Consider the following 14,796-nt stretch of genomic DNA (forward strand, 5'->3'; position numbering starts at 1 on the left):
GTCAACAACTGTAGTAAAAGATGAGATACAGAAACTTTACTTGCGTCACTATAAAGATCAAAAAGGGCTTCTGGCAGCACATTCAATCAATTGAGTCCAAGGGACATCACATTAAAAATACATGATGCTGAATCAATATTGCCTGAACATGAGTGACTCAGCAATATGAGTGAGGATTCTTGTGCTCAAGGGTCCTTCAGCCACAGATACTACTAATGACTAAAGAATTCTCCACCCCTGGCCACGTGACCCTCAAGGTGGAACAAGAAGTATCACAGCCTCTGATCATGTGATGTTACAGCTTTCTGCCGCAGCCTGCAGGTAAGAAGTTGTCTTTTATCACTGAAGTATATGTGATCACTTACACAACAACATCTTTGTGTAGCCATGGCCAACTTCCAAATTCACTGATAAACAGCATCAGCTGCTTTATAGCAAACCAAGATCAGAGCTGCTTTTACACAAAGGGGTTTAAAAAAGAAGAAAGAAAGCACTCAGCCCCCGTTTCTCAGGAAATATGGTAAAAGAAGCTGCAGGCCACCATTTTAGAGAACATTTTAAATAATGACAAGATTAGTCACAGGAAAAGAAAAACTTACATTGTAGGAACACTAGGTGGAAACCAGAATTTAATTACATTAAATAAGTCCACTTCTGCATAAAGTATTGAGAAATATTGTTCCATTATTCTTTACAACTTGTAAATTAAAACAAGGTATTACAACAGTAAAAAGTAATACAGTAAAAAGCAAGATATACTGATGCACTAAGAGAGCACTGGGTACCTACAGTACATAATTTCACTTGCAATTTAAATAGCAAAGTAATGTCTTGACTTTTTGTGTAGCATTGGTCTTTAAAATACTAGAATACTGAGTTCAAGTTATATGATTTAACAAAAAATCTAATTGTACAATGTTCACCATTTCATTTGAGTTCAAATTGACAATAGTTGATCAAGAATATGTATAAAGAGCCACTTAAGACTGTGTGATTTTAATTAATTCAAGAACAGCAGCATAACTTGAGTAATGAAGATCACCTGTTGCTATAGGTTCAATTAAAAGCACAGTCTACAAGAGAAGTTGCCCATAGAATGAGATGTTATTCTACAATTAGCAGAGCACAATGGCTACGGTAAGTAATGTCAGGAAGAAATAATATGCGCATCAGGAGAATGACTATGGCTCTCTACATGAGTAGGACAATTACCTGAATGCTCAATGACCGTTGAAGGGTAATATATTGAATAATAAGAAGTATACGTATATACTTCTCGATAATGATATCTTGATAAGAATTAATAAAATAAAATCATCATCTTCTGTAAATCAGAGGGTAGCAGACATGGTGGCAGAGAGAATGGTGGAGCTTTTTATTCGCTAGTAAAAATAAATGTTACATGAAGATGTGATGGTGATCATTATCTTAGGTCTCCCAACCTGACCAAGCAGAGTTCAAATCCAGTTTGTCTTATAGGGCACCCTGAGACACAATTTTTAAAAGATTAGCATTTCTCCATTTTCTGTGAAAAAATTACATTATGAGAAAAATATGCTTTGCATTGCTTCTATAAAGCAACAGAATTGATGGATTGTTTAAAATTATATTTCACAGTCTCCACAACTTTCATTGAATATATCAAATCATAGTTCCATCTTTCTTGGAGACATCTGTATTTGTGTCTCCCTAATCAACATTTCCTGAAACATGTACAGTATGCCAAAAAACCTAAATGTCCTCTATTTATATAAGCAGCAATATAAATACTTCAGATATCTGCAAAAATCTAAAGAACTCTGTGAATTCTTTAGCTTTATTCTTAATGAAGGTCCAAAGTCAATGCCATGAATTAATGAATCAATGACACACCTTTCTTGAAAATAATAAATGAACAGCAGTAGTTGCTCATTCAAGACACATGTGGTCAATAAAGAACTTACGTACTCAAAGTAAACGTCCAATCATTTTTTATTTCAGCTCAGCCCAGGTGCGTTCATTAGAAGGTAGGTTATTATGAGCAAACATAATTATTGTATTATTCATTCCTTGGCTTCTAGTGTGAAGCGGGCCAATGGCTTTACTTTTGGGCATTAAAAGTGGTGGGTCTGGGACATGAGTTAACTCCTAATCATTTCTCACGTGGCGTAAACAGAATTGATAACCCAAGAGAGTAACCCACTCACGTCAGCAGAGCTGATACCATTAATTAGCCATTCCTCTGAGTGAGACTCTCACAGGACCTCCACCTCTCACAGCTAGGAATACACCTCCTGAAAGAGGACCCAGTGCCTGGTCACTCACACGATCCACAGCTTCAGACATTAGACCTTCACTGAAGTCTGTCCAGATTTGAAAACTACAATTTGTTTCCAGTTGTCTTGAGAAAGCAGATGTCATTTGAAGCAGATGTCTGTGATATGCACCAAAGCTGGAGCCATAGAACAATATAAGAAGTTCACGTAGGTCGCTGCGTCAGCATGCATAGGCCGCAAAAGAACAAGTCAAGGTTTATTCCATGCTGAAAAGAGAAGAAAAGAAACATAACGTTTCAGCTGTGGAGTCTTCTTCTTCACCCGAAACAGGCTCCACAGCCGAAACATTGTGTTTCTTTTCGTCTCTTTTCAGCATGGAATAAACCTTGACTTGAACAATATAAGACCTTACTAGATGGCTGTCTCAGCCCTTGTGAAACTTCAATCCACCTAAACACACAGGCATGGATCTGTTCACCGCTACACTGCCTGAAGTGTTCATCTAGATCTTAGACGGCATTCTATTTATGGCCATTCTTAAAACTCCATTCACTAATGTACCTTTCATTTGTCTTTTTTATGGCAATAGAATTACTAAGGCAAAACACTAAATGTGTATACAAAAATGCACAATCTGGAAAAAAATCGACTAATTTATCCAAATTATCCAATTTACAAATAGGATGCATTTGAAAAAAGCACTTGGTAAGTTCTTTATCCCGAACTTATAAAACATTTGGAAGACCTACTCACCACATGTAAGCTCCACTGAGTATGCATGCAACAGGCACATGCTTATCCATGTTCTACAAGAAAAATGGGGCAATATCGCACAAGAAAGACATCTTCAAACTGGTGTATTTCTATCTTCCTGTACCACTTCCATTGGAAGCCACACAGACTACTAACCTGTTAGTTTCAGAGTAGGTCCCCTGTTGATCAAATGTTGGTGAACATTGTTAATCAGCATAAACATTTTATTGAACAACCTTGACATAGGTAAACTGTCAGCACGCCTGACTATAAAAGCCTGCCCGACAATAACATTGTTAATTTGTTGAAGTTATAAGTGATAAGTATCTTTTGATGCTCCTAACATATAAGAACAGAAGCCTCATTTAATCATATTTAAATAAACTATTTTCCACCTGTTTTGATTTATGTTTCATCCTTTGACATTTTTCTTAATTCTGAAAGTTTTCAGAATCCATCTGTTGTGTTTCTTTGCAGTTATTCCCACAAAGCTCAGAATTTCTATCACATCCCAAACTCTTGAAATATATGACTATTGGCTGCATTTCTTTAACTTCACTACAAGAAAGAAGAACCATTTAAAGTAACACAGTGGACTCACCTTAGAGCCCTAAAATCTACTCCCGAGTCTGGAAGGCTACATTTCACCAGGTTCAATGAAGTGAACAACTAATTCAAATTAAAAATTTCATTCCACCCTGTATATTATGAAAACCAAAAGACATAGTGGTCCTCTAGGAGTAAGAGTGAATATAGGTGGCCTACAGGGTCTTTGGAAAGTATGTACCAGTCTTCCCTAAAGTTGATTCAGTGATTCAGTCATCATCAGAAATGGCTTCCTCTTGTCCTTACTAGGATACCAAAGCCCACTGTTATGATTTCTAAGCTTTCCCAGAAGCCACTGGTTTGACTGACAAGGTTGTAGAGTTTATTTTTTTATGCTAAGAAACGAGACAGCAGACCTGTTGTTTAACCCTGGTTTGAGCAGACTAGCTCTAGATATTCTGAGACATCTGAACATCAGAAAATGCATACTGTGATTGGTGCTTACATCAAGTATTCCTATATCATGCATGCCCTTAGATTCCATGGTTTCATACATGTGTTTGCCTTGACATTTATGGTAACACAAGAGTTTGACCAGGGCTGTATATGCATTATAAAGAGCCCTGTAAAGTGATTGTATTTAGATTATGTTTTTCTGTACTCTCTGGGAAGGCCTGTCTGTTAAATAAACTCACATTAAAACCTCACTGAACTGGCACTGTGACATCTTACATCTCTAGAGTCCATTTTTGTATTGTATTCCATCTATCCTGGGACAAACTGGTCAAAACAGTAAGCCAGGCAGAATACATAATTACAATTTCAGAAGGCACAGGAAAAAACAGTAAAAATAATGAGTCACTTAATAAAATAAATAAAATAAAATTATAAAAATCCAGTACAACAAAGCTTGTGTGAAGTTCTGAGTGAAGTAACGCTTCAGCCTAGTGTTCAGGATTAATAAGGATATTTGATGAGTCTGTCTTTTTTGTTTGCATTACTCTAAGACAGACTCCTTGTGTTATGTAATGTGCGATAGGGGCATCTAGTGAAAAAATACAAAGAGATTTCATGTAGGTCACTAAGGCTATAGTGCAAGCACACAATATAACTTGTTTCAGTTCTTTTATCACATGACCAGCGACAGCTTCCAGGAAAACTGGATTTCTCTAATCCAGTCAAGGGTCACATGATGGTTACTGGGATGTAAAGGGTATTGTGCTGCACAATCTGTTTGGCATGCCTGCTCACAAGAAAGTGTTTGGCTCTTAGCACTGCGGACTGCTGTGCAACTAGAAACTCTTATGCCTGAACACTTAAGTCCTAAGGGAGACTTCAGGTGCTTTCAGTAGTGTTCACTGTGGTAAAGGCTAATAGAGGAGACTTAACCACAGCGTTATCAACTTTAATAACAAGCATCGCTCTTAAACCAATTCCACAGGAGAAAATCACTTGAAATACATCCACGGTGTTTTATTCATCCTTTCAAAACACTGCACTCTGATGTCCCAGTTAATTTCCTATACCCCACCCGCATCAGTGCAATTTCCTGCCACATTAATTTCCAATTGTGTGCAAGTTTACAAATCGCTAAAAAAGGACAGCAAGAAGTGTCTATTTAACCTAAGACTATTAATACTAAAACTCCCTTTTATCTTTTTTTTCTATTTATGTGTTTAGGTGTAGCATAGAAAAGACTGTCTTGTATACCAGGGGCGTGTCAGTGATACGGTGTTTACAGATTAACTGCAGAGTTCCTGCTTCATACCAGCATTTGAGTTTATAAAAAAATCGTAGGATTTACTTTTGTAAAGAAAACACAACATGACCAAATCCAAGATCTGGGGTTTTGATTACTTTTATATAATCAATAAAAGGGTTATTCTTTGGTTTAGAATTAAAAGAAATAATTGACAGCTAAGGATTCCTGATTTAGTACTGTTATAATTGTCCTATTTCTACATTTGTGAAAGATTAACTCAATAACAGAATTTTAATGTGCAAAGATACTATGACTTTTTTCAGGTTTTTACTTTTTAAGATGGAAATTCTTGTACATTCTTGTACTTTCTTGCACTATAATTGATACTAACTTTAAAACAGTCCTAAATTTAAAGAAGTAAGAGATGATTTCTAGATTATTAAAAGGAAATGTTGGAAACCTGTCCAGGAAAAAAAACTTTTTTCTCATTCCTTATTTCCCGAGTCTGCGACTGTGGACTTTGAAAGGGTTGAGAGATGTTTACTGTTTTTAAGTGGAAAATCTTCACAATTCAGCACAGATTTCTGAGATCTATATTGAAATACTAGGCTTTACTTACATGCAATTTTAAACACTTCTTTACATTTACAGCTCGACACATCTGTACCAATCATTTTTATAGTTCTATCTGCATACACACCAAGTCCACAATTCTGTTATATAATTCTGGACCAAACTAGTAATACATTTTAAACAATCCACCTTCTTAAATGAGAACTTGTAGGGAAATAGGTTTTCACTGATTCAGAACCTTAATGGTACCTTTTTCAAAACCATTTGACTCCTCACCATTAAATCATGAAAACAGTGAAAAGTTGATAGTGCTGCAAAATCAAACTGGCACACATGCTTTGCACGTTTCATCACCAAAGCAAATAACTTGCTCACTGTTTTTTGGAACAAACAGTGATTGTACAAGTTTAATTTACAGAGATACAAAGAAGATGCGGGGGGTTTAAGGCTTAATTGGTATCAAATAAAAATGACAAAACATACAGCAAAACCCCATTCAAATCCTGGAGCTTTCTCTTAAATGAACAACTGAACACATCAGACCTAACCACATTTTACTTCTTTGTTGCATTTTAAGGTTATACCTTTGAATAAAGAAACTGGATAAAACAACACACAAAACATAAAGACAAATAAAATATCAAAAAAAGAAAGGAAGAACTCAAAGAAAAACAGTATAAACAGTCTGAGCTGATCTTGGTGCTCTACAGGAAAAGGGGTTTAAAAGATATTGCAGCTGTGACGCAAAAGAAATACTCAAGAGATATCTGTGGCATACTAAGAACCATGTCGTTTTAATGACTATTTCTTTAGAGAGCTTCACTTTTCCTTCTGCACTTTAATAAAGAATAATGGCTGCTTTTGTTGTTGGTAACACTTGTCCTTGTTTTAGGTGATCACAAGTGGCAGTTTTGTTCACTTTCGTGAGCTCAGTGCTTTGATGCTCTGAACGTTTCTCTTTACTCCCAGATGGAACAACCTCAGAGCAGATTCTTCAATGGGGAAAAAAGCAGCAAGAGAAATCTAATAAACACTTCTTTTTAATTTCACTAAGATTATGGATATATAATCGACTAACCTTTTGAAGTAAACACTCTGCCTAATTCATTTACTGTACTTACTCAATTCATTTAGTGTACTGTTTCTTTGTACAGGTAATCTCTGGTCTGTTCAACACTGTCTTTAGCAAGCACATCTTGCCAGGGCATGCTGTTCTATGAAGAATTAGCCCTAACATGGCAGATGCTTGCAGAGGGACACTGATAATTGATTACAATACATCATATTGAAAAACAAGGTTCTGCAAAGGCCTTTGCCAAGACCACTCTAGCGGGAAATTTAAACTTGCCAAAAACGGTCCACCTTCTTTTATGAATATCTAGGGCTAAAATTGTAAATGTCCTTGAATATGTACACATGGGAAAGAGTAGACAGATACTGAACAGCTAAGGTTACAACTTCTGATACGAACGCTTAAACATCAATTGCTGGTGGCTGTAGACAGAGTGCATTGGACAGTCAGCAAAAGACTGCCTCTCTTCTGACCTGTATGTGGGTGGGAGCCTGCTGCATTTCTAGGGATGGCTGGTTGGCTGTTCTTGTTTCCTGCTCTGGTTTTTGCTGTGCTGGACGCAGCTCAACAATGCCTCCTTATGCAATGATTTGTTTGTTTTGTCAGCTTTCCAGAAATGTGTGCCAGTTCTTCTTCCCATGTGGAGGAATTTAAAGATGACTTTATTGCTATTGAAATAGTTCGTTTTCCCATACCTTTTTAACACCCAACAATCTATACATCTCCCTGCTACTGGCTGCTGCCATGCAGCTCACATTCACAATACACATTAGAACAAGGAGGTGTGAACATAAAACACCACAAGCTCAGGACAGTGAGTTTAAGGATTCAGTGGCACAAGCTAAAATAGCCCTGTGTTGGTTTTCTTTTTTTCATTTAAAGGAATTTGATTTATACCAAATATCACAACATGTTGTTTATCTAACAGCAAAAGTCTCACAACTACATTGCATTTATAAAGCAGTCTATATCTCAAGGTCTAAATTAGAATGTATAAATGTTACCAATTCTCTCTAAAACTGCAATTCTTGCACATTTACGTGCATGTTTTTTACTCACTGTAGACAGCCAACATGAAAACACAGAAATGACCATGTTCACTGAATTTGAGAAGAAATAGTGTTTCTCGAAATCTTTAATAAAATGAAAGAGGATATCTACAACCACAGACATTGAGAACGAAAGGCTGCCAAAAACATTTAAGTTTATATCTGAAATAAATACAGATGTGGGGTTCACTTATGTTTTAAAACCCACAGAGTTGAGGTTATTGCTGAACAATACACAATTTGATGGATCGGCTATGCTAAAGGACAAGACTGATTCCTAAAATTCACATTATTGTTGGAATATTGCCACGTATAAAACACTGTCATTTCCTTTTTTCCCCGGCCCAGTCTCTGCTGGGCATAGCAGATTCCTAAAAGGTGTGGGTGATTAAAATATCTGATCCATGATCCACATGTCCCAGCATCACTTAACATTTCCTTTCAAATATATTAACCAGATAAGTTGTAGATTTCATTTTATTCTTCCCCCAGAGTTCCAGTATTGCACCCATCGGATTTTGTAAACTGCATCTAAGCAAAACATCACGCACTAGCATGTGCTATGAGTTTGATAGAGCACATACCGTAGCTCCTAACGGCCGTTCTATATCATCCACTCTTTCCTGTTATCCCCTTTTTTCCTCCTTTCCTATCTGGTTGTGTGCATTTGCCTTTTTTTACAATCTTCTTTTTCTATCAAGCCTTGCCTTGGGATCAGCATGTACACTTCAGCTCCAGTCCTTTGAGGACAAAAATGCTTTGAAGGAGGCCATCAGCTTGAGCCTCACGCTGACGTCCTGGAGCAGTCTAGTGTCCTGTGCTTCAGCTATGGGAAATTTCTCTTGAGACCATGCCAGATCAGGGTGCTGTTACTCCGATCATTTCACTAACATCTGCTTTCCATGAAGTGGGAGCACCTCCTTTCAAGACAGCAGTGACCACTAGCAATAAAGGGAGCTAAGGATTTTTTTCCTCAGAATCATTCTGTGCAATTACTGCATTCTAAAGACTACAAGACTTGTGTCAGATGCTACAAAACCTCAAGAGCTCAATACAAATTCTTTCATATAGTACATATTACAGAGATAGAATATATGTACATTTCCCCTTTATTTTGACAAAGAGGTCTTTAGCTCTGATTCTGATTGCAATTTTCAAAGACATCTGCCTTCACAGTTTTTTATTAGCAGATTTCTACTATCATTCACTCATATACCTTGAACATCCCTGCTTGCGTTTACTGCTTACCAGTGGGACAGCCCATTCATTCGTCTCTTCAATTATTTTTATATAGCACCTTTCACAACAAGGTTGCCCCAAGGCACTTAACAAAGCAAGTGACCATACATATTGTGAACACAGAACAGAAAAGACCAGAAGACAATGGAGGTGAGGAACCAAAAACTCCTTAGTAAGGAGAAAAAAAACCTCTAGGGGTCCAAGGTGAACTGGCTGCCCAACCCCCTCTGGGCATGCTAACATTATACAATTTAAAAAAGGTCAATGTCAATGTAAAGTGCAAGACAATCTTATCCAATGTGACTGGAAGTAGCGACCTGAAAGCCTAAACCATCCCATATAATTACATTTAATCTATTTTATGTTACATTACATATGCTAACATACATAAAGTAAGCACCCAAATTTGTAGTGCAGCTTTTTTGCCATCAGTCCCCAACCTTTTTTTTGCAGAACCCGAAAAGCCTTGCATTTAAGGGACCACACTAAATATGTACCTGTATTGCCAATGTTACAGAATCACAAAAATCCCAGAATTATGTTCGTACATGGGGGCGAGACAAGTGGCACCAAAATTAAAAAGATCTTGCTCATACCAAAAGCAGCTGGAGCCCAATTCATGTCACTAGCGAACTACGAAAGGGAATCTCCTAGTGACAAATCACAAGCAGATCTGCACTCCTGATGGTAAGACTGGAAGTAGTGGAACAACAGCCCTTGCAGCTTCCTGAGCACCAGTAGAGACCAGCCTCAAAACCAGTAGATCATTAAGTGGCACTCCTCCCTTTGGGCTACAATTTCCCAAAACAATACGGCAGTATGGCGGCTGGGGACATCGTGATGACCTTCATATGAAAGATTGAACCAAGGGTGATGAAAAACCTATGGCACTGTTTAAAAGAGTAGGAGTGTTAGCCAAAGGGTCCCTCCTAAATTCCATTGGCGAGGTACTTTTTCTGTCTCTTTACACCCCTGGATCTGCCTCATAATGGCTGCCATACATCACCCAGCTGGGTGTTACTCTTCAGTGATCAATAAGTAGGTCCCCTTCCATATGTATAAAATCTTTTTGCAGGGAAAAACAATATAAATGCAAGGAATTCATCTCTCCTTCATTGTGCATGGGTACAGTACAAATGTTATGTTGTAGAGAGATTTGCAAAAGTTACTTAGACATAGGTGAGTATCGAAAAGCATTTGGAATATTTGAATAATTATCATTAACAGCCGACAAAGAAGAACATATCTATTTTGACAACAAAATCCTGTAAATAAACTCCTATTACAAATGACAACATAACGTTGAAATAAGCACATGTATAAACAATCCTAATGATAAATTGTTTTTTTCACACAGCCCAAATCATTACACTAAGTATTCTGTGTAAACATTATTCATGCCCCTAAAAAACACTCAAAGTTATATTCAGAAAAATGGATGCTGTCTGTGCAAACAAAATAATGTTAGGCTAACAACACATTTTCCATTTCACATTTTTCAAAAAGCAGTTTTTATATTGAGATGGTCAATGTAAACTGCATTAGGAAATAGTCAAATGTAAGACATTTCTGAGAAGCATTTCTTGTGCATTAACTGATATACAATACGTACGCTAATGCAATAAAGTACATTTACTGAGAGGAGACTAGGAGACCTCTACTCTTATGTCAGCTCTCGGATAAGGTAATATTATTTTATTGTCACCTTTCTTTTTAAATGTGTCATATTATTTATATCTCTGTGCAGAATAGCCAGTGACCGAAAGTCATCTACATGAAGGGACAGACTGATTCCAAGTACTATTTTACTATTTTTGTTTGTAAACCAAAATACATAGCTTGTCAAGACCCTCTCTCAGTCACAATGACCATTGAACATTCCTACAGCAATGCTTTTCCACAACCAATGCTTCGACATTTTGTTACTGACAAATTATATATAATTTCACTCATTATACTAACTGCTAGCGTCAGGACTACTATGATTGATAAAACTAATGCTGGCAAGAAATGGATGCAATTCTAAGGCAGGCCCTGTCTGTGGAAAAATGAGACCGGTAGAAAAAAAGGAAAAAAATATGAAAACTGTACAGTCAACAACACCTTAAATGAGAAAAGTAAAAATCGTTTTTGCAGAAATGGCATTTGAAGTTTTTAGAGGTTATTAATATCCATGGAATTTAATACACAAATCCTAAAACAAGCTGATATTTTGCAGAAAGCTAGCAGTTAATTACTGTAGACTTTCAAATTACACTCCAAAACCCAAATAACTGAGCTCAGAGTAGACACAGCATTCAGTTAGAAAAGGCATCCAGAATGCTGCCCCCCAAGATGCCCCTGGAGTCCATGCTGACGTCAGAAACTTAAACACACAGCCCCGAGCCAGGAACAAAACCACATGATGGATGCAGACTTGTGGTAGGTCTGTTATCCATGTTGCAGTTTTCTGCCTTTGAGAGAATACAGAGACTCCAACCAATACAAACACATTTAACAAGCCGTAAAAATCAGGCTCCATCCAAGCATTTTGTTACTGCTGGATACCATGTTGCATAGTTATTTAGTGAGGTAAACTGTAAAAGCAGATGCATAAATTAAGTGGAAAAAAGTTTAAAAATAGACAGAAAAGCATTAAAATAAATTTCCTGGCCCACTTCTTTTAGGTAAACTACCTGAGGGGAAAACTGTTCCTAGTGGAACAAGAGATTTTAATTGTAGATTGAAGGTATGTGTCCCTGCCAACAGTGTTGTACAGGTAATGCTTACGTTTCGGTTAACTGCTCGTTTCAGAGTTTTGTTTCCTTCCTCTTAACACCCGGCTTATATTTGTTCTGTCAAATGTGTGTGTATGTGTGGGAAAAAAAGACTTGTACTAAGTCAATTTATACAGCTGCTTTGATTTCTCTATATCGCTCTTCATCCCCTATTCAGTATAAATGAAATGGACTGTTGAGATGAGATCCAAGGAGTAAATGCAATGAAGCTGGCTGCAGCATGCCGGCCTTCAGTCAGAGCTTCATGAATGATTACCACCCAAAGCGTGCAGAAAGATGTCAAAATCACTAACATCTGTCCAAAGTTGAAATTAGTTGAAAATTCAACTATTTTCAATAACCCCTTAGCCCAATATAGTCACAAGGTACATGCACACAGATACAAACAACAATTTAGAGATCCCAATTTACATCAACAGCATTATCCTTGGACTGTGGCAGGAAACCAAAGCACCCAACAAAAACCCACACAGCCAAAGAAGAACATGCAAACTCAAGACAGGAGGAAGCCCAGGCCAGAACTGAACCCAAGAGTGCCCAAGAGTTGTGAGGCATCTATGCTTACTGTCATACTACCATGCTTAGCCTGGCACATACTGTATAATGACGATGATGCCATATCCCCTGAGATTGATGAGATCCCTCTCACCACTATCCAATTGTGTGTTAGTATTAGTAGTATATTAGGACTAGTTAGGATGTACTAATTTCCTGACATAATGAAAGCATCATTCCAAAACATGACAAGGGCTCTTGGGAAACTTCATGCTGCGTATAACCCCATTTCTTCTCCACCAATCCACACTCTTACCTTCCTGTCTGCTGTTCTTTCTCTTCAGCCATTTATCCACTGTTTCTGTGCTCACGCTTTCAGACACAAACTCATCTAAAACTTGGGGGTGGAGGGAAAGGTAGGCCTTTACTTTTTCATCGGTCAGACCTGAAATGGAAAACAGAAGAGTTAGCGCTGTAAAAGGTTTTTTTTTCTTGCATTCAATTAAATCCACTTTCTGCAGTACAATTTGGTACAGACAAACCAGATCCATAAGCAAATTATATAGAGCATATGCAAAGATTCTGCAAGTGTGGAAAAAAAGGCACCATCACCCAGCTGAAAATATAATATTCGGACCCTTTACAGCTATATGTTTTATTCAAGAAAATCCAGAACTTTGCAATGAGCGGTAATAGTACATTTTTTTTTAGTTTTGTACCACAGCAAACGTCTACAGATTGATAGTTCCATTTCACAGCTTGTACTGAAAGATTTGTCTATCTTTAAAAAAGGCCTGTTATTGCAAGGTAGCGTATAAATATTTACTTCACTTTAATTGAACTGAGATAGTCTGCAGACTTTAAGAGGAGACTGCTGTATATTATTGGGTGACAGTGTTTAAGGTACTGTTTTATTGCACTTCACAATGTCACAGTTGTAAGGTACTGTTCAAACATAATCCAACCAACATTAAATACTAAATAATTAACACATGTTTTAAAGCTTTAACAATGCACTAAAAAACCCTTTAAAATTTAAGGCATGAAGGACAATGCTTGGTCACAATTAGAATTTCACTTCCCCTCTGCCTTAAGATAGTATTTGACTGAACTACTTAAATGCAAGCAGTCTCTTCAGTCACACTACTCAAGAGCATAAGAACGGTTATGAGCAAGGGGAGCCATTCACTCCATCTAACCCTGTTGGTAGTAGATAAATTGATCCAAGGATCTCATCTAGCTATTTCCTGAAAAAAGCCAGGGGATTAGCTTTAGCAACAATTGCTGCGTACTGTAGCTTACAAACACAACTTGATGCAACTGCTTAAAAGAGTGCTGGCAAAAACCAACCCTCTGTGCTACCTCAGGATCAGCACAGAAGCGGGTATACTAGGAAACAGGAAGTCATGAATTTTACTAGAAACAAGAGTCACTTCTTTAAACCCTTTTCTTTAGGTCATAATGGGTACCTGCTATGAGTAGTAATTGTAAATTACATTTTTCCTAGCAGTCATCATAAATAAGCATATAGCTGCTCAACTGTAAATAAACAGCTTCATTCAGACAACAATAAAGTGAGAAAGTTTCCATATGGAAAAAGCAAAATGTTTTAGCTTCTCCAGCCTTCAATAATCGATTATTTGCTTGTAAGAATGTAAAGATTACTGTATCTGCAGTAAATGTGTATTCCATGCAGGCACAGCATTTACGGGACATCGGGATGCCAATAACACTACAAACCAAACAAAATGCATGATTCCAATCTGTTACAGACAGAAATGTTGGTACGAAAAAGGTACGAAAGCAAGATTGTTTTAAGTGAATGCAATGCACAATCTTTCATAATAATGGGACGCTTATTCCAATCTTGAAAGCAGTTTTTATTGTATCATCATGATTCAAAAGAAAATAAAACAGCCTGAGACAGTGGGTAAAAAAAATTAGCTTGATTGCGTTTAACAGACAATTAGATACTTAAGAGCTTAAGAAATGCAGCTCTTTAATATGTTTGTTGTTCTGCAAACAATCATTTGTAGAGCTGTCAGTATGGTAAACCACATTCTTAATGCAGCTTGTGTGGTCTGTATGAGTTTTTTTACTTCAATAATATTTTTTTATATAAAGTATTAAACATTACTTCAGTTATTGCTAAAACTTAAATGAAGATTAAAGACATCTGTTTACATCACAGCCTCAACTACATCCTTCAATAGCTCTTGCACTGTATTGCATGAATACTTTTAATTGTTGAACTGGCAGTGTAACTTGCTAATTGCACTTATTCACTGTACAAAAGGTATACACAATAAGATTTGTACATTATTGCACTGTATAC

General features: G+C 37.0%; 1 protein-coding gene across 5 annotated transcripts in view; it reads right to left on the minus strand.

Moving 5' to 3' along the window:
- pde10a (phosphodiesterase 10A) overlaps positions 1–14,796 on the minus strand; it is a 93,455-nt gene that overhangs the window by 29,837 nt on the left and 48,822 nt on the right. For all 5 annotated transcript variants that reach the window (XM_088609508.1, XM_088609507.1, XM_088609504.1 and 2 more), the window contains exon 2: positions 12,778–12,906. In XM_088609508.1, coding sequence (XP_088465634.1) covers positions 12,778–12,906 — 129 coding nt within the window. The remainder of the gene's footprint in view (positions 1–12,777; positions 12,907–14,796) is intronic.

The sequence above is a fragment of the Lepisosteus platostomus genome, chromosome 17 (assembly GCF_059453375.1).
Source record: "Lepisosteus platostomus isolate fLepPlt1 chromosome 17, fLepPlt1.hap1, whole genome shotgun sequence".
Lineage (NCBI taxonomy): Eukaryota > Metazoa > Chordata > Actinopteri > Semionotiformes > Lepisosteidae > Lepisosteus > Lepisosteus platostomus.